Here is a 22264-nt window from a genome sequence, read left to right on the forward strand (position 1 = left end):
GTGTATACCAAGGATTTCTCCCTGCTAACTAAGAGCAAATAGTTGAGAATGCATCCCTTTAGGAACTTACAAAAAATCCCGGGAACAGCATATGCCAGCAGTGTATAGAAAAAAAAATCTAAAGTACTGTAGGTAAAACAATCTACGTAGGTATGTATGCATATGAGAGACTGATACCATTCAAATCACTACCTTAATAAAGCATTTTGCTTTACCTTTGTTTAATGTAAATATACTATGTCAATCTACAATCTATGGTTTAAGGTCGAATTTTCACTTCAAAGGCAATTCAAAATTAATATCGAAATGGAAGGTTTTAACTTACATATAATTGCCAGTGATAATTTCAGTTTGATTTGCACGTTTCAATTTTCTGATTGGCACACAATTTATGCTCCCATTATCGTGAGTAAATGTAATTAATTTTATTGAGTTTTGTAGTCGAATTACTTATTAATTTATCTGTTCGATGTTTTTCTCGAAAAACAGAAATGTATTTACTATTCTTTAGTTGTTTGGTTGGTCAGAGTCGAAAATACATACACACGTATGAATAGTCATATCAATACAATCGTATTATTTTGTACAAAAATATCAATTTAATAAGTGCTATTAGTAATTCAAAGTGATTGTAAAATACTTTCTGCTTTTGACTACACGGCAGCTGTAAATTTTAACACAAAAATAAAAAGTAAATAACCTCATGTCCCGCTTTTAATTCCCATGAGGTAGTGAAGAGGTCGCTCTTGTGAAAGAAAAGAGGTCTTGGAGTTCACGCACGTTTTGTCTTGAGAGAGAATAAGGATGTGAATAAATTGGGTCGCCGTTGGAACATGTAATTCAAACGACAGATTATGATGTCGATTAAGACTGTGAATGTAGCGTGTTCTATTGCTGATATAAATATTAAAATTGAATGAATTGAATTAGTAAGCACTTAGTCGAAACCTACTTCCCCCGTTTGGGAGACCCTTGCTAAGCAATGGAAAAGGAGCGGGTTAAAAAAAATTGGATTCTAATAATAGACGTAAAGCATAACATCTGAAACCTTTTTAAAGTTAGTCCCAACCCGAGAAAACCTGAATTCTGAGTTATCAATTTAAATGAAATTCAAGTTACTAGACAGCTATAATAAATACGTTTAGCATTAAATACAGATTTATGTCATCAAAATACATAGAATTAGGATGAAAATCACTAAAGTAATGGCCAATTATCTACCGCTCCATAGTAATTGCAATTTTGTATCGTCGTCTCGCCAAATTGCTTTAAATCCCGTTATTGCAGGTCATAACGATAAAAATAAATTACCTCCTTGAAATTTGCTACTTTTAAAAATTGCTAATATTTCTGTTCTAAAAGAGGAAAATATAAATGTAGTGCTCGTGAAAAGTTATGAGCAGATAAAACAGGGTCCCTTCCGAAGGTATAATACCTAATCCGATTACTGAACTAAAGCTGCTTTTTGTAATGTGAGTAAGGAGATAAAATTATATACCGATTAAGTGTGTATAAAGATTATGTGGAACACAAACAGACTAGCTCACGTTACTTTGCAATAACAAGAAAAAACTTTTTCTAGTAAACGGCGAGCTTTTTCTCCTACTATTACAATTAGATCTTAGATTCAAAGTGGAAACATGTACTTAGTAATAAAAGTCTTTATAAAACCTTAAATAAAAGAAGTACAAAAAACACTTTTGCCCTCTGAAATAGAAATATAGCGGCAAATCACAAGTGTGAAATTAAACTGGTAAACAGAATTAAAAAGCCAACGGTTGGTTTAATTTTTCCATCAGAGCATTCAGAAACTTCAACAAACTTTGCCTTAGCTTCGTGAACTCCATATATTTCACTAGTCTACCAACTCACGAACTTGCTAACTAAGTAGGAACAGTTGAGTAAACAATGTGCTCTTTAATTTCTAGTAAAGTTGGTAAGTGAAGGTAATACGTTACTCGCTCGAAACTTCCCAATGAAATATTGTTCCAGACTAAATGTTGAGTAAATCAAGATTTGTTGAGTTAATGTTGTTTTAAAGCAGAGTTGGGATAATCTTGTTTTGTCTGATAGGCAAATGGATAGAAAATAGCTACCTTTTACTGAGCGTAATAACGTCATTTTAGTCGGAATATGATTTTAGATTTTTTTTAAATTTGATTACAAAAGCCACGCATTTCTGTACCACTATCGACGGCAGACAACCCGCTAGCTGTGGAAAATATAGTATGACATTTGGTTCGACGCCTCTAGCGGGCGTCGTAGAACCTATTTTGTCAAATTCTCAATACTCGATGGTTCCACTAGTAAAAAAATCGTGCTGCTGTATAAAGCTCCCAATAAGAATATCGAATAACTTAACCAAAAGGATTAACTAACCAAGAGATGTTTCTATATTAGGATTAACGTTGATATCGTACAGATTGGCGGTAGTGAAGCTCTAACGTGGATGAGGTCAAACGTAATTACATGATAGGTAATACTAGTTTACATAGATGAGTAGACACAGGCCACTGGAGCGCGGCAACTGTCAGTAAATTGCGCACTGTGCAGCCTTTGAACTTAATAACTATGTTATCGCTTTGCAACATTAATGGCCACTCTGCCTGCATGGATTTTATAATAATATCCTGGATATTTATATGTAAGTAGAATGAAAATCGTATGGATATAATATTTTTGATCTTGAACCGAATATACAATGATTTCAGTAGCACGATTTTCCACCGCTATCGACTATTGACTACCGGATAGATATTGAAAGATTTTGTATAAAATCCTGATCAGCGCCTCTAGCGGAGGCCGCAGGAACTATTTTTGCAGTAAATTCAATGTCAAACTTTCGTTAATCGTTAGCATCGATCGTTAGAATCGCGCTACATAAAAGAACCTAAAAGCAAGCTACAATTAAACTTTAATGTTTAATTTATGTACAAAACTTTGTACGTAGAATAAAGTAGAAACATTAGTTAAAGAAAGTACTGATCATTACGTATTCAAAGCTTCTAATAAATTTGAGCAAATAATTAAACTGAATTACGTACGTTCGTACGTTAATGAGGACGTATCAAACATCTAAACCAAGTAATGTTCAGTGAAATGTATCAAGTTCCTTGCAATTTAGTAAATTAACAATTCTCTATACACGCGTTACGTGTAAGCAATAACAATAATAATAAAGTACCTCAACGAACCTCTCGAAGGATCTCACAAACATAGTGAACAAACAAACGGTCTTTAATACTGACATTATGAATATGAAGGGGACTTGATGGCCTATATTTCGGAAATGTCAACAAATGGGTCATCACTGTCACTTGATATCGGAGTTTATTCGAATCTGCAAATAATGGCACTGCAAATAAAATCGTAGTATAATATCCCACTATTAAGCAAGGGATTAAAGAGAGCCTACAGTCCATCCTGTCCATTACATGTGTGGGTTGGGGACTTGACATTCATATAGGATATCTCAGGTTTAAAAAGCATTTTTAGTTCGACATAATGTTTTAAATCGTCATCATTGTCTAAATTTTGAACCTCCGACCATTTGCATCAATCTTGCAAACAGAAACATATCTTAAACGCAGACAAACAACTCTTAATCCAATTTCGCCTGCACTTAATTTTTATTTTCCAATAACAGGAAAAATACAGGCCACTTTGGTTCGTGTAGACTAGATACATAATGTAAAAGTGGGGAGTGTTACTTGACAAATTGCAGTCGATGGCACCGCGGCCGCTGGCAAATGGACCATGAACATTGAACAGTTTCTATCGTGTAACCTGTCTCTACATATTACCTACCTAGCGATGTACTACACGGCGGGAGCTCGTAACCGTTATTTACGGAGCTTTGCCTAGACTTTCTCTTATAATTTGTATTTTATTGAGCCAATTTTATACATTGTGGTGTATCTGGTGCAGTGAATATTACTTAGCTAAGCGGTGTTCTTGTTTGATTGTATTAACGGCATATTCTCATGTTGTTAACGTAATCCTAAAAAGTGAAGTATAAAATCAATAATTTTCAACACCATTGCTGCATTGCAACGAATTTGTAAAAATAACCTGTTTTTTGTAACCTGAAAACAATGTTATTTAAATTAATTCGTAAATCGAAACAGACAATAAATGATATCATAAAGAAAGACAATATCATCAAAAAGGAACACCTACATACTCGTACATTAAAAAATCCTGTAACATTCATAACATAACAAGCATAAGAGAATACCTGCATCATTATAAAAAGAAATTTACCACAACATTATGTGTAAAATAAAATTCAATTCCACCATGCTTTGCAGCAAATTCAAAGGGAAATGAAAAATGGTGGTAACATCCTGCAGTGCTTGGCTCACCAACTTATTTATTACGTTAAGTTGCATATTTCCAGCAAAGTAATGTGAAATTAATAGAGGTATTAGGTAGTAAAATGTATGTACCAGGTATGATTACGTGTAATTACGTTATCATACCTGTCTGTAGTAGGTCTGTCTGTCTGCCTGTGAGTAGGTACAAAGACATTACATTTTTTAATATAGCTCACAACATACCTGCCTATAATAATTTGGACGACAAACAATTTACCAAAAAAATTCAGAGGTGTGGATGATAATATTTTATTCACTCCAGAACTCAATTTGTCACTATTTAAATCATATTTACTGGCAATACAATTTCAAAATGGCGTCGACGCCATCAATCAGTCCAACGTTTCGTAACATTCAAAAATTACTCGCGAGCGATTGAATCGAATATTCAATTCGTATATTTCGCAGTTTATCGAATAAAATGTGAGTAATCCAGTGAAGTCGCGACACAATAGAGATGGAGGGTATTCAATGTATTCAGTAAATCTTCGTTTAGCGTGCGGTGTCAGATGCAAAACGCGAATACAACTGAACCGTGTTTAGCGAAAGCTGCGTTCCATTAATGGAATGGGAATTGAGAATTAATACCATTGGCAATTTTCATTGGGCTTCGGAAAAGTGTTTTGTAATGGCCGGTCAGCTTGTTTTCAGATCCTAAACGGTTTGTAATGAATTTTACGTGACTTTAATTAATAATGGATTAACAATATTAATGTAAATAAGTATTTGTTAATCAATTGTGATGTTTGTTGTTTTCACAATATTCAACAAGTAAATGCAAAGTAACAACAAAATATTTTTTGGTATTGCGCTCTAGTCACTGAACTTCATAACAAAAGTTAGTCAAGACATGAATCCTAACCAGCCTTAGAGGTGAATACTTAAAAATAGTTCAATTTGCTTCACGATCTGAATTTCGAATCAGACTCATGAATATCTGATAAGCAAGGAAGTACACAGACAGCGGCGCATGCACTCGAATTCATATCACGATATCTTTAATAGATTCAGAGCTAACATAGAGACGTGCTATTCTCACCTAACTCACTTACGTGCGACAGCGTTTCGCACTCAAGAAAGAATGATTAATACGAGTTAGGCGGCCGAAATGAGAGGAATAACCCAGGCCGGGGCCCTTGGGAAGGGGGAAAATGTATTTGTTTAAACGCCCATCTATCATACACGCTACACTTTATGTCCTTCCCAACAAATATACTCAGTTTAGTAGTTTGTATTTACATTATTAAATGGCTCGCAAAATCGGTAAATCTTATTGCCTCTTAGTGAAAATTGCTTAGCATTGATTTCAGGGCTCAAGTGTCTTTGAAGGGACTTTGAACTTTGTAGTACTAATTTATTGTCTTACGCTTCTGAGTGTTGACGATAACGGTAATTTGTGTGAAGTTCATTCAGCTGAGAGAGATTTACTCGGAAAATATTTTATTAGCTGCCTCTAAAATTAAGGCAGTACCTATATTGTTTCGTTGGACAATGTAGAAGAATGTTATGACGGCCTTTCAGAAATAACAGTATTACTTAGTTTAAGCCGTCTTATCTACATTACTTATTTGAGAATATCATGACTACGTGAAAGTAGATTCTTAAACTCTAGATAATTCTTAGTGAAAACTAGAGATATGTAAATAATATTTTACTACAAAGTATAAAGGTGTATGAATGGTAACAGGTTCGTAGAAAACCGCAACAAGTTGTACGCGGTCATATTTCAAGATGGAGGTTGTCTGGAGGACGTCAGACGCAATGACGACTGTAACTCTTTCAAATATTATAACAACTGAATCAATTTGCGACCAGCTGAAACGTTCATTACGTTTCGGACTTGCACTAACTAGATTATAAGTGAACCGAAATTGTTTTATTTAATAACATGAATATATTATATGTATTCATTAAATTGCGGTTTACTGGATAATTCAATCTGGGGAATTTGTAAGTCTAGCTTTAGGTAAACTATGCTACAAAAGGACATGACTTCGTTGTATTTATAAATAAAGTTTTTTTGACAATGGTAGATTTGTCTGGTACAGGTAAGTAAATCAAACTACGGGTATACTGGAGTGCTCTAACAGGTACAGGTTTTATTTACGCACGCGTTTCGATTCACCGCCTGCAAAGGACACTTGATAGACAGTATGAAAAGATATAGACAAATTCACAGCCAGCACTATACAGTAAATAAATTAACATTTCCACGCACTAATCCCGTCGTTTCCTAAACGTCAAACACAGGAACACTCGTGTCGTGTTTGAAATGTTGCGTACAGTATACCCACTTAAGTTGAGAGATAACTACAGAAATCGTCGATTGTCACACATGACTACGCAAACAAAGCTGTTAACTTACACCCATTTACCAAAGTATCTTAGAAAATGGGTGCTTGTGTTCTGTCATATACAGACACGTATTTATCTAAGGACATGGTAGAACTAGCTTAATGTATGTGGCAAAAGGTTTGCGGTTTGCTATCTAATGCCTTTCATTTAACCTGCGTAGGTTCGTCAATTAAAAAAATAATCTCTAAAATTCAAGTTCATTTAATAATTGAAGTAGGGCCAAGAATAGAATCGCAGGATTCGATCCACTATTTTTTTATTTTGTAACAGCATTAATTGTCTTGTTTTTAATTGCCCACTTAAGCATATAACAGAAATTATATTATCATGGTGCACCTAAAACCACTTACACACTTTTAAACCGATAAAATCAAACCACTCCTTTACCCTAAATAAAGGAAAATTTCCAAGATAATAGTTAGTTCACTGTACTTCTGGGTGAGCGATAAACTATTAGCCTAGTCTGAAAATTCGTATCTAAAGTAGATGTTACAGTACTGAAGGAACACTGAGGCATCATGTTTGAATTAAGCTCTCTAAAGAAACTGTGCGTGACAAGACAATATTCAAGACATGATTTAAATTAAACTAAAGGAATAGCTTCAAGTGTAATATGAGTGTCATACATTCTCAAAATAATGTCATGTTTTGTTTTAGCTGAAGTAATGTTGGTTCGCAACACAAAATGCATTGTACCTAATAATATTGCAACAATAATAAGGATATTGCACCAAAGTGAACGCAATCTTACAATTATCTTCATAAAGTCGCAGATACTAATTTTACTCATGTGTTGCAACAACTTATTGAACCCACTTCTACACACCATTAACTAAAGGTATCAGCATCAATACAAAATTTAAAATGCATTCAATAGATTTAAGAACAGTGTTATTGAATAATCAGAAACCTGCGTCTCAAAGGTTTATACAAAATGATCATAACTCTTTCATATGCCGGAAGAATATCAAAACAAAATACAAATGACAATAGCTATACCGTATTCTGCGAGACAGTTCTGACAGCAAATGTGATGGGCGTCCTACCCAAAGGTCTCATGAAATATTATTCAATATAGCCTTATTTGCATGTATACGGTATCAAACAAATGTCTTGTTTATTAACTTGTACATGAGCCGAATATTGAACGCCATACGAGTTTATTTACATGAGATGTGATCATGTATTCCTCGCTAACGGTACGAACATTGTCTCGTTGGAGAAATAAATTGGTGTGTCTGCTATTAGTGGCTGAATATAGTCGCATGAACATGACAAACATATTCACATATTACAATAAAAACCAAAGAAAGCACAAGTTTCGTATAGAACGCGGTATAAACCAAACCTTAGACAATTAATTTATTCTAAAATCAATTTTCTCTGTTAACACAGGCGTCTGCGTTTCACGTTCAAATTCCAATCAACTGTGGGTTTCAAAACAATCCTGTCAAAGCGCTCGTTACTCCTGGGCTACTGGCTTTCGTCGGCAAGGGGTGAAAAGCCTGGCTAATACTTTATTTTGAGAGGAACGTATTTCTAAGCTGGGAAATGTTGTTTAAACTGAGAATTTCAATAAAATATAGAAACAGTAAAAAAGTATTATTTGTGTGCCTTTTTCTAGGGATAAATAAATCTTAGGTAATATTTCCAGTAATTTAACCCAAGCCTAATTCTAAAGATAATAGCTTTTACTGCATAATATAACTTAATTGACTACTAAAACGAACTTACTATTCTTTTGCACCCAGCTATCAAGCATAAATGTTTAAAATACATACATAAAATTATATGAAAATTAACAATTTCAAGCCTCACCGAACAAGATAAGCATAAAATATAGCCGCTTTCCTTTGCCTCCGATCTGGGTTTAATCCTTCCTCCCTCAGACAGTTTGTTTGAAACAAATAACGCCTTAATAAACGTTCAAACAAAACATTATGAATTGTTCCTTCGTGCTGTGAATTTTGAGAATATTTGGTACTAGCTTACCCGCGCAACTTCGCTTGCGTCACATAAGAAAGAATGAAAAAAAATTTCGCCGTTTTTGTAACATTTTTCGTTGCTACTCCGCTCCTAATGGCCGTAGCGTGATGTTATATAAAGCCTAAAGCGTCACATAAGAAAGAATGAAAAAAAATTTCGCCGTTTTTGTAACATTTTTCGTTGCTACTCCGCTCCTAATGGCCGTAGCGTGATGTTATATGCCTAAAGCCTTCCTCGATAAATGGTCTATCTAACACTGAAAGAATTTTTCAAATCGGACCCGTAGTTCCTGAGATTAGCGCGTTCAAACAAACAAACAAACAAACAAACAAACAAACAAACAAACAAACAATCAAACAAACAAACAAACTCTTCAGCTTTATAATATTAAGTATAGATGCTATTTCCAAAGAAACGGGGTTGGAATAGTCTTGTCTAGACGGAAAATAGTTACAGGGGTACTCAACTTTAGTATTCTAAGGTTCCTGGGTTCATAACAAAGGATATGATTCAACCGATGCAAATAGTAACATAAAAACGAATACCCACACTGTGTGCAGGTATCGTAACTAGACAATTGGAAATGTTAATCAAGTATACTGCGAGCTTCTGGAATGATAAGGAGCTGCTAATTTAGAGGATATTTTGATGTAAAATCTTATTTACAAACTAGTATAATCTTGAGAAGGTATCACATGCAGAGTGGCGATGACCTAAAAATGTTCTAGGTAGGTTAAAAATGGCGATACGGAGTTACTAAGAGATTGGTTCCCCGACTGATCTATTAATAAAATATTTTTTCTACCAGTCATTTTTTGTGGTCTGTTTTCTTCGGTAATCAATTATCCTTTTCTCCGTAATTTTCCTTCCAGTCACTCCGATCAAAGTTTGTCACAGTTAATTAAGCGGCAAACTTACTAAGAGGCCATATTATTTACACAAGTCCTAGGTCTCGGTTTATTTAGAGTTATTTAACGCAACGCCGGGGGCATCACCTGCTTCTACGCTCCTAAACATTTGCTTTGTGTTAGTACTTATTTGAAGTTGTCTGGGGAGCTGTACATGAAATTATTCTCCCTAAAATATTAACAATAATTAAAGGAGACGTCTCGTGAATAACTCGTACATTTTGTTTTGTTTAATAACTTTCTGCTTCACTGCGATGTAGGTACTAAAGTCTGACGTATGACAATTAAAATAACAAGTGTAAAATGAAATTGAAATTATCAAGTAAACTATAGGTATGTAGGTACTCACTAAAGCAGTACTTACTCTCCAGCGTGGAAATTAATTATGAGTAGCAAAAATGAATAATGTCTGATATTTTTTAACATATATTTCGACCTTTTTCTGCTAGACACGATGTATGTAGCCTGGCCAGTAATATCCAGTATTACCTGATAATATATAAGTATGAGAAAGAATCTTGTCACACGTGACATATCACGCAAGAAAGGGATTTGGGATGAATGGACAGCACTCAAGAGAGCATGTTAGCCGACTCTAAGCATAGTACTAATAGGTACATAGTATTACATAGGACACGTAATACTTTCAGAACAAATTAAGTTTCACCTTCGCTCTGTAGTTTACACGTGTTTCATTTTATAAAGCAGCACCTTCCGCCTGTAGAAATGATATATAACATTTTAATAAGATCGTTTTAGGAATCTGGCTTACTCGTTAAAATATTTTCTCAGCAGAAGACTTGTGACTGCTTAAAAAAGTCTTTGACGATCGAAATATCGATAGGATTAAGACTGCCCAAATACGACATAGTCTATGAGATGATGCAAACAGAAACTGATTTTACCTACCTACTTAAAGACAACAAAGTTCAAGTCAGAGAAATATGTAAGAAATAAACAAAGGATCTATAAATAAACATGAAAATGACAATTCCAGAGGGACGTATTTACCTACAATATTTATAACGCTACTTAAAGACTACTCGAGTAAATCAAAAGCGCAGAACATCATAAAACAGGATACTCATTACAGCAAAATAAAAATAGTATAATAATTTAATTTACATCATTAACATCTGTCTTGTACTAACGTCTGTTATCGCACGCAATACTGCGAGGCTCTGATAATTTATGCGACGAGTTCCGTTCAGAAGCCGTTGTCCGGAAAACATAAAAGCTTTTAACGTCGTTACACTCTGCCCCGAGTAATTTCTGTTGCGGTTCAAACGACGTTCAAATGAATACTGATGCTATAAGAAATATTATGACTACTATAACCGAAGAAACGTTAATATCTTACCATTTATAACTGAGTATTAAACAGCGCGCAAAATGACGTTATCACAAAAGTACATAAAAACATCTAAAAGATGTTTCCTTTGTTTGACTTAATCCTCGGAAAAATGCTCCCCAAAAATACATTGAAGATAATTACTTCCAAAGCAAGACTTCCATCTCGTTTTAAGTAAACAACACTAAGGCAATAAGTCAAGATAAATCTCCAATAAAAATTGCTTTTGTAGAATGACCGTCGAAATTCACGTTTAATTTAGTAGAGAACTTAAAAGCGGCTTTCACTTAGCACGCGTCAAGAGCTTCAGAACTATTAATCTTAGGGATGTTTCCCAAAACAATTTATTACTGTGGCACGTTAACGTGGGGGCCTGCAAATTGGGACGTGGAGATTAGGTGGGTCAGAAACTCAGAATATTCTAAACAAACGATCGAATACTATTATGTAGCGTACGTGAGAAGGCGCGTATTGTTCTAAGGGTCCTAACAAAGGTTCTGTATGATGGACAGGTTAGACGCAGCGGGTGGGGCAATGTAAGGAACTATTTTAGTTGCGAGGGGGTACGCCCATTCGCCAAGTCATGTGAGCGTAATTAAAGTTGCGTAATAAAACTTTGTACCATCGTTTTCGACAGTCATGTCAGATATAGTTTCGCGGTTGCACACTTCATTAAGCTCTGATGAGGTAACAGTTTTAGGTTGCTCCAACTTTCTGTAACGGTGCTTCGGTACAGTTTAAAACTTTCATACTAACAATAAACGTAATTGTTATTCTGTTGTTAGTTTTTGTTCCAAATATAACTTAAAAGTATTATTATTTTTACTAATTTCCAAAACTCGAAGAGAATTTTACTAAATATACAATACAATGCTCCACGCAAGTTAACGACTGGACTGCGTTCAACTTATTCGTAATAAAAATATAAGACGATTTTCTAAGAAAAAGCAGCTAATAAGAAGTCTTATTAAAAGACCAATAAATTACAAAAACCATGGATTAATTTTCTGCACGCTACGGGAGAAGAATTCAGGTAACATTAAGAACCCAGTTAATTAATTTACGAGTAAAAGATTACGGGCCGTTGTGGCGCAATATGAAATATTTGTATATCTTAATACCCAAAGTATGTAAGTACTAGAAAATTTCTTAAGAATTCTCGACCTTGAGACGGCAGCCGTCCGCAATTTTAGCTCCCCGAATATTCTGGCTTCTTATTACATACATACGTAGCTGTTTACCTAACATGTTTAAAGTGTAGAAACGGTGTAAATACGATGTACCTATAAACAAAGTCTCATTTACCCGCTAGTTAGCTTGCAGTCGGTTTTAGTTACTTATTATAAACATATTATTGATAACCATCTAACACTGAGTACAATGCAGGCACAAATATGTATTTGATAAGTACAAGGATAAACCAGAGCTCCCGGCGAGTAATTTAATCATTGTATTGCCTTATGATTCTAGTGTATGTATATGAGTTTTTGCACATGTTTGAAACAAACGTACACAATATGTGACTAAAGAAGATTTTTGTTTTTAATGTAGAAATCTTTTAAATTATTCAGACAACAAACACAGCCCGCAAAATACTTTTAAGACCAGAGATACATGTTTAATAGCTTCTAGCTTTATAGTCATGTTCCAACCAGGTCAACGATCGTATGCACTAGTTCGTAGTGACGATGTATTGCTTAATTACATGGTAGAGCACAGTTACGACTTTGTAATTGATTGTCGATCTTGACCGACGCTGAGTTTAATGACCGCTATTTGTTATAACCGAATTGTTAATAACAATTGTTTGACAGTTTGATTGAATAATTTGACTAAGTATATTTTATGTGGCATCCTGCAAGAAGAACTAACTTACCCCCGGTTTCTGAGTACATTTAGCGGTAGTTTATCTATTCAATAGATATAATATACATATAATTGAATAGATAAACTACCGCTAAATGTACATACCTACTCAGGGCATTACATATTCGAAACATGCAAATATGTACTATTGAAGCTAGTTAAGTTGAGGTTACAATGTACTTTATATAATTTCTAAAACATTTAGGTATATTACACCTACGTATATTGGTCTGGCGTATTCAAATAAAAGCAGTGTGAACTGAAATAATTCTGACACAAAATAAAATGCCAAATCCCGCCCCCGATGCTGTGAGACTGTTCAAAATTAATCAAACGAACAATCTTCCAGCTCATGGCGTCTGAATTAGAAACACTCTGTATCTATTACAAAAGAAAACTTCAAAGGGGAGTGAAAGAATTTTTATATACAAAATCGCTAGTTTATTAACTTGATTACACGTTCAATGGCGTACTTAAATCTGTTAGTCGAAGTTTTTTATTCATTTGTTTAAGTAACGATAAAATTCTTGCGAAATGTGAGAATTGCATTTCTGTTTAGGATTCTGGGTTGTAGATCCGATTCGGTCTCTAATTCGCATTCCTTAATCCATCCTTTACCAAGTGCGGTCCGTATTTCCCAAGGGATGAACGGGTACACTTCAGATTACATTTATAGTTAGAATCAAATTCAATTTTGAATTATGAAATTAAGTAGGTCATTTTAAAATAAGACAGGACCAGGAAATTTTCAGTACTCCACTCCATATGATTCAACGATAGAATTCGTAAACTTTAGTTAGTTGCTTGCAGAACGAATTCTATGGCTGTCTGAAGGGTAAAGTTACGTCAAACCAACCGCAGTATATTTATCTGAAATGCACTTATTTACTTATGCCACTAAGCAAGTTAATTGCGAGAAATAAAAACCATTTAGCTCACAAATGCAACTCGTTTGTGCAACAGTACGTTTGCGAATACATTTTTAAATAACTATAATAGCCGGAGGTCGGAACGGATAATTGAGGTTTCTGTTTTTCAGCATTGTAGTTTTACACTGGAAGTACTGTAATTATACCGAATATACCTACTTTAACTGCATTTGTTTTTACAGAACTCTTTTTAGTCCCAATGTTAATGAGCCCCTTTCTGAAACTGATAAGAAAGTCTCTATAACGCCATGATCTACGATGCTGATATCCAATGACGCGGAGGACACTTGATGGAAAATAGATCACCCAAAACTCTGTCAGTTCTAATTGGAAAATCCAGGCAAAGCCTTTTTAAGCTCATATTCGTCAAGTGGATAACGTATTGTATAAAAGTACTTAGTAACTGGATAGATAGGAACGAGATGATCTGCAACGTAAATAAAAACATTGAAAAAGCGAATCAAATAAAATTCAATCAGAATAGTAAAAAAGCACTTCCCATCCGCGCTGTAACAATCCATTTATATTAAGTTTACTCTCAGTATTACCATATTTATTTGCTCTGTTGATGAGTGAGCCGCAGAGCAGGCTGAGGTTTTAATTACTAGCGCGGTGCGTTCCGTAGATATAACAATGTCGCCTCGTGATTCAGGTCAGCTGGGTACCCGGTTATTCTTATATACTGTTATAAAACAGTCATAGTAAAGTTGAAACTTTATTCCTGAGCATAAATGTGTAGGAATAAGGTAATATAAACGTATGATTTACTGCACAAAACAATTTAAACGCTATCTCGTCGTCCAAACGATGCACCAGAGATAACTGATTCAGTGGTCCTTGAATATATAGTTTCTTAAAAGGAATCAGTGTTTCTTAACGAAAATTAGGCATATATATTTTTTACGTAAAATCTTAATCAAAGAACCAAGATGAGACGAAAAAGTTTAAGGTAGGCACTTTTCCTTCCAAATTACTTAAATTCACTTTCGGATTTAAACAACCAGTGTTATTCACATTTCTGAAATATGCGTATGACGTAAAACAATATAATTACCACTTCGTATTCAAATTTATGTTGAGTCCGTTGAGTGTAATAAGTGAAACTAAAAGAAGCTTCATAATTAACGTAAATAAATAATGCTAAAGTAAGCGCAAACAGTTGAAATGTACACTATTCTAACGATAATATCTCTCGGGTAAAAACAAACTGCATCAATTTCGCTTTGAGTTTTATTTCTGACAAACAACTCAAACAGAAATATTTAATACGATACAAATGCAGTATTTTGTTAAAATATGAATATTTTTAGCCTTTGGATTCAGATCTTTGTGCATTATTTATGAATTTAGATACATAAAACGAATGAAACTTATACGCTTGTCATTTTTCATTTGCGCGATAAACTATTGTATCTCGTACTGTTAGTAGGTAATTTCTGTTTAGAAATTATGTGTTTGTTATATTCTTGGTCGTTTCTTACGCCGCAAGAATTATTTCTGAAGAGGAACTTGTCTCTTTGTTAAAAATAAAACAGAGTACTTAGTTCGAGATTCCAACTTTTACATAAAGCCGGAAATCTTCCAGGAATAAGAATTAGAACAAAGAAGCCAGTACTCGGACAGAAACTCAATAAATACTTGAAAGGGGCCGTGAAAACTTGTAGCGGTGGATTTATAGTAAAGAAAGCAGGCGTCCAATAACAGTGGGCGCGTATAATGGCTTATTCAAATTCAACTGGAAAAACCGCAGTTTGGAAAACGATGTCGGCGCCGCGAACACCTGCTCACCAAACTGGGTACCTTTTTAACTTAACCGTATTATACATTTGAGGGTAGTTTATTGTAAGTATATAGTTAACATAAGTTATTTAGGTAAAACATGGAAAAGCTAAAGCGTAAATCGTAAACTGACTCTACCCTTTGGGAATAAAGGTTATAATACTAATTTGCCTAAAAGCCTATAAATTTTCATTGATTAGTAGTGTCTTTCTACGCCTTTAACCTAGAAAAAGCTCATAACCTTTCATATTTCTTTTCTTGTAGTCTAGTGAATACATGCTACGCTTATGTGCGCGGCAGAATACCCTATTTTTACGATGTGCGATTCACACTAGTACGTAACAATTCAATCATCATCCTCGCTAGAACCTAATAAAATAATAGCAGAATTCATTTTTCTACACTATAATAAAGCCTCATTTCAAGTAAACACGTACAAAAATACAATAAAATCATATCGTAGAGACATCATTTGAAGACAAAGGCTAACACTGAATACTTTTTGGAGATACAATTTGCTTTGCTGGCTGTAAGGACTCCGACGCGGCAATTTCATGTCTGTCTGCGTTCCAAATAAGTCAAATAATATATTTGATATGTGAGCAAGTTTTTGCAGAAAGAATTGTTTCCTAGTTTGTGTATTTTATACTAGACACCCATTGGATATTATGAATGTTAGAAGAATATTATGTTGTATTGGGGTAAATAGTGTAATGGTGACTAATTGGAATCAATGAGTAGAAAAGTGTTGACTCTGTAAATTTCAGCATTAAATTCTGGCATTTAAAGACTTTTCCTTTCATGAAACCATTACACTGCACTCACCTAAATCAATTAACAAATAAACCCACGCAATTGCCACAACGACCAAATTCATCCAATTAAAAACAAAAACACCGGACATAAACGGAATAAAATTGGAACAAAATTTATATTGGCGGTCGTAAAGCACACGGCCGCAAAAAGGCCGAGTTGGGCCTGTGCATCCTAGCAAATTACACAGATACGCCGTGAAAAGAATTTTAATGACATTTGCGGGTAGAAGCAGCTTTATTCGAGATCGCGAAGTGACTTTGATACCGAGGTCTGAAACTGGCGCGATACACGTACATACACGGCTCTTTGAGAAAAGTAACACGTTTCAGTAATGCAATAAGTGTATCGAATATACCATGCTGACGCCAAAGCTTTTTGGTGTTACGTCAAACGATAAGAGGATTGTAAGTTTGTGCGGCTCGCTTTTAAATGACTATCGCGCAGATGGATCGATCTAAGACCTTTTTATGACGCTACAACGCTTTGCAGGATTAGCTATCCATGTTCGAAATGTGACTATTAGTCACTTGATGAATCTTGTACGAATATATTTTACCTCGGTTTCAGTGCATTTAACACCATTATTGGCAAAAATATACGCCACAAAACTTCACACAAGGGAATCCCTGTGGCGAGTTAACATTACAATTCAAAATGATTGGAATATCAGGCGATTAATGAGCATTTTATTTAACCGCTTACTCGTATTTCGTTTTTTCGATAAATAAGTTCGAATCCGCGGGCGAGGATCAAATTAACAATAAATTGTGTGCCGCTAATGCTCTCTGTCATTAAGGAGCAATTAATCAAAAAAGTAGAATGCGCTAAAAATGAGATGTTCAGACGCCGATAAACGTTATTATTACCGTAAAATGGGGTGGATAGACACAATTTTCAACTTCTACATCGATTTTCTTAAATATTTTATATGCGAATCATTATTGAAGTATTGTAAAATCAGGAGTCACGTTGCAATTTACTAAATATTTATGATGAAAATTAATTAAAACGTGTCAATAACTAGTAAATTAAGAAAAAGTAAGCGTTTTCTATTTACCTGGAAACAGGGGTCAAAAGATACGGGAGGGGGGTGAATAGAGAAAAAACACTAGGGTTGTCAAAATCAACTTTTATTTTTAATCAGTGTTATTAAGACAATATTTGTACATATTGCACACAACTTTCCTAGAGTACACGGCAAACCCAGCTAAATATATATATCTATCGCGATGATATCGCGTGATTTTTACACAGGTGATTTCGCGATAGATACATTATATCTATCGCGAAATCACCTGTGTAAAATGAGGGTTTGATTATAAAAAAATAACAAATAAAATAATGTTTTAGTTATAACATAAAACTATTAAATTCTAAAAATACTATCTATTAGTTTTTGGTTTACATTTAGTAAAGAATGAGATCAAGAATCACAAATACTCATAAAATAATAGTACTTATAAACCTAAGCTGAATACCTACCTATTAATAAAACTCACATTAAGGTAAAATGATTGTATAAACTGCAATCAGTGGTAAGTATGCTATGACTGAAAAACTTAAGAAGACGAAAAAGTTAAAATATTATACCTACTGAAAGTACTCAAATGAAAGTTCGAAGTGATCATTATGGGATAATAATTATGAAAACTATTAAATCAAGTAAATTATCAATCGACTCTAATCTAAAGCCATCAAATCTTTTAGGATGTCATCATCAGACCTGTAGTAACTGGGCCGCCGCGAAGGGCATTTTTTTGAAACGGTTGACTTATCTTTATTTGACAGTATTTTCTTCAATTCCGCATCACTAACTTTCACATTGGAAATAATTTCAACCTTTTTCGATTTCTTTTCATTGGGATATTCATTTTCATCTTGTACAATGGTTTCAACATGACCTATACCATTTAGGTCATCTTCAAAAATTAAAGGCAATGTTCTTATATCATACCGGCTGATGTTAAATGAACAACTTGGAATAGCTTCGTCTAGTGATATTGTGTGTTCAATAGTCGGGATGGTTTTGATGTAGGAACTATTTGCTTCTCGCTGAACACGGTGATCTTCAAGTACAGGTGGGTAATTTTTAACTTTTGTTTTTTTTCCTTTTCCCTTGCCTTTAGTGACCATATCGTTTACTTCTTTATTTTGCTTTTCATTGTTTTCTCTCAAGACAGAACAAGGCAAGTATTCTGGGTCAGACTCAATATATTCTTCATCACTGGAACATAAAACACTTTTCCCTGCCTGAATTTGAAGTTTTTTCTTTCTTTTAGGTTCTACTATATTGATAGTCCCATATCGCATTTCCTTCAAAAAATTTAATACTGTCGTATCAACAGCTTCGGCTGGTTTAGATGGATCTTGCCAATCCGGTAATTTTTTTAATACTTCTGATGGGTCCAAAGGATTTATCCCTGTTTTCCTAAAGCCAGATATGACATTAGCTGGACCATTTTCTTTAAGATCGTCCATTAATTTGCCCAGTAATCTAGGAAAACAACCCTTTGGGATTGAAGATTGATTACGGCCATCAGTTTTCTTCCATTGGAAAATGATTTTTCGCCACGCTATCTTCATAGGCCGAAAAAAGGCCACATCGAGTGGTTGCGTAAGGTGAGTAGAATTCGCAGGTAAGAAAATGAAATGGATATCCTTTTCCTTACACTTTTTTATTAATTCTATTGAAAGGTGGGATGATAGATTGTCGCCTATTAGTAACTTTTTGCCTGGTTTATTTTCAAAAAATGGAAAAATCATAGTGGTTACCCAATCGTGGAATATGTTGGCATCAAACCAGCCGGATTGACTTCTATTATAGCGTACTCCTTTTGGACCCGACTTGGTCCACGTATCAAATAAGTTCTGAGCTTTATAAACTACATATGGGGGTATAATTTCTCCTACCGCTGTACACGCCATCATAATGGATACTGATGCCTTTGAGTGATTCATCACCCGTTCAGGATATTTTGTTCCCCTCTTAGCTATAATCTTTTTTCGGCCGGGATCATCCGTTAAATTAGTTTCGTCGTAATTGACGATGTTCTCGATCGGAACGTCTTTAATAGATATTTTTAAGTGCTCGAAATAGTCTTTTATTACATCGGCTGAAACAGCAGCCCGATTCCTTTTAATATTCTGCGATACCCTTTGTGTTATTTTGTCACTGTGTCTCTTTAGAAAACTTCGGGCAAATTCTAATCCAGGCATGTTATCTTTAAACCTTTTTTCTGTAACACCTAAATTGTCTAAATAGTTTTTTACTAATAACCTCAAGTCATATAGTTCAAGAGGATAGCCCCACTCAGCACATATGTTTATATATTTTATGAATTCCAATTCCGTCTCTTTAGATAGGACTGTCTGGCCACCTTGTGATTTCATATTTTTAATGCTATGTCTGTGAAGGACAGATTTGTCCATATCAAATTTTTTCGCGATGCAACTCAAGGAATCGTTACTTTCCTTGTACTCCCGGACAGCCTGCTCTATTAGTTCTTTGGGGTACCTTCTATACTTCCTGCCACGAGGATCTGGCTTGTAAATTCTCGGCATGGTGGGCGCACCGCAATGTAGCCCTCGCGTACCTATTCAAAATAATTATCAAATATTTAAAAACAATAAATATAAATAATTAACATAACATAATATCATGCCTGTACTCCCAAAACGAGGGTGGTAGATGGAGGTGTTAAAAACATCCACATTTCGCCAACTGTGTTTTTATGTCCCAACGTAATAGGGGGCGAGCATATTATCAGACTCCGCGGTGCTACCGGGAATTGCCTGATGGATGAACCCAATAACACTGCCCGACCCGAGACCGCGCGTCCGATCCTAACTCAAGCGCAAGCTTATGCCACGACACTAACGAATAAATACCAATATAAATCTAAATAATAATTAACTTCAGCTATTACGGCAAAATATAATCATCATCATCATCATCATCATCGGTAAAATATCCCATTCTATTTTAAAATATAAAAATATTTAATGGCTCTGTAGCCATGCACCTAATAATTTTAAGTTCAACACCTGTGTGTTGCACTTAAAATTATTAGGTAGTAGGTACCTATACAAATATGTACGTGCTTTGACAAACCATGCCTCGATTGACAACCCTAAAAATCATGTTTCTATTGACCTCCCACCCGTATCTATTAACCTCTCATCCGTATCTATTCACCTCCAATGGCGTATCTATTGACCCTAAAGGCGTATCTATTAACCTCCTTCCCGTATCTATTCACCTCAAATAAGATCAAAAAAGCTAACATTTTGAATTTGCTAGAAATGAGAATATTAAATAATCAAATACGAACTTACCTTTGTTTTTCTTAAAGATAAGTAATGTATGTATCCAATTACACACACTTACAGGGTATATTAACCGAGAATTTGCTATTTAGCCAAAAGTTCTACACAGCAAATATTGCTTGATTGCACACCTTAACTTTAACCGCTTTTTTTTCTATGACATTTCAACTTGACATAAATTTGTGTGTGCCAAGCCTAAAGAAAAAATGTTGCTGTGTAATAAATCATAGAGAAAAATATTCTATATAAAGCTAGTAACAAATTAGAGTAAGCAATATCAAAGTGCCGGACATTTCTCTATTCACCCCACGATATCTAATCACCCCATTTTACGGTAGGTATTTGCGTTTGATATCAATATTTACGTTTATTCTGTAGTCCAGTAGATTGTTGAATTTTGAATAATATTGGAAAATGCGACATTTCAATGCAAGCAATCTGTGTAAAACAGATTTGTAATGATTTGAAATTATTTTATTTCATCGATTATAGTTATAGTCGCAATAAATAGAATAGAGATATGAAACTCATAGTTAACTACCTAATCAAAGTACAGACACCAGGAAAAATTTAAAATTTTGTACTTCAACATTGTCAACTACCCTCAACACCAATAACTTGAAAACATTATAATGCCAGTTATTAGAAAACACATAGGTACCTCTTAGGCTCCACATACACAGTCAAAAAGCACAAAATGTACATGATATACCACTACAGGATAAATTGAACAATACTGCATATTATCAAATCATTATTATTTAAATTATGTATGTTAATTTATTGCCTATCTACAAAACAATGTATAACAATTATCTTTAGTTAGCAATATTCAAAATGACTACCCTTTTATTTTATTTTATAAACAATCTTGCATGCTTAGTACAAAAGCACTTGAATCTTGAATGATTGGTTCCTATGATCTTTTGCTTGCATAAAGTAATATGATTCAATGTATGTTGTGAATTCTTGAGACTGGCCTGTGAACATAATGCTGAAATATGAGACAGGATGAATACTAGTAGTGATATTGCTAATATTATCATACTAGGTGTCATGACGGTGTAAAATGTTGCATATAAAGCTCTACTCGTAAAAGCCAGGTTCAGAAGCCTCGTAAACATTGAATATGAGCTTCTTTATTTCATTCCAGAGGGTAAGAATTTTGTATTCAATATTTTAACATACAAAACTGGGTGAGGCATAGTGTCTTAATAGAAATTGCTGAATAATTTGAAGGTTCTATCTATGAGTGAAGTAAGTAGTTACACTAATTACTGATAAATTATTATGCTTGTCAAATAATGTTCATATTAAAATCTAGAAAGATTGTGTAATGTAATATTTTTGTTACAATAATGACAGTGAAAACTATCTATGTAGCATGTAAGTAAAGATAAGTTAATAAATGTTAGAGTGAAGTAAGAAGTAAAGAATGTATCAAGGTATGTAAATTCTAAGAATATAGAGGATTAGGAAAAAAAATATTACTACAACACTTTTATAGACAGCTGTTAAATAGTAAGCAATCATTTTAGGTCTGCAACTAGTGTAATAGACCAAAATAATGTT

The 22264-nt window shown here is 34.3% G+C and overlaps 2 protein-coding genes across 7 annotated transcripts in view; both read right to left on the bottom strand.

The window, feature by feature from the left end:
• Nucleotides 1-22264, bottom strand: part of LOC142987420 (uncharacterized) — a 199714-nt gene that overhangs the window by 176740 nt on the left and 710 nt on the right. The gene's annotated exons all lie outside the window — the stretch shown is intronic.
• LOC142987462 (uncharacterized) lies at nt 17239-21019 on the bottom strand. Its single transcript, XM_076136251.1, has 2 exons — nt 20702-21019; nt 17239-19959 (listed from the first exon to the last, which is right to left on the bottom strand). The coding sequence occupies exon 2, from the start codon at nt 19925-19927 to the stop codon at nt 18047-18049; it is 1881 nt and encodes a 626-aa protein (XP_075992366.1). The 5' UTR covers nt 19928-19959; nt 20702-21019; the 3' UTR covers nt 17239-18046.

Source organism: Anticarsia gemmatalis, chromosome 1, assembly GCF_050436995.1.
Source record: "Anticarsia gemmatalis isolate Benzon Research Colony breed Stoneville strain chromosome 1, ilAntGemm2 primary, whole genome shotgun sequence".
Lineage (NCBI taxonomy): Eukaryota > Metazoa > Arthropoda > Insecta > Lepidoptera > Erebidae > Anticarsia > Anticarsia gemmatalis.

Coding starts and splice junctions, on each gene's coding strand:
- LOC142987462 (XM_076136251.1), bottom strand. CDS start 19,927: ATGCCGAGAATTTACAAGCCAGATCCTCGTGGCAGGAAGTATAGAAGG.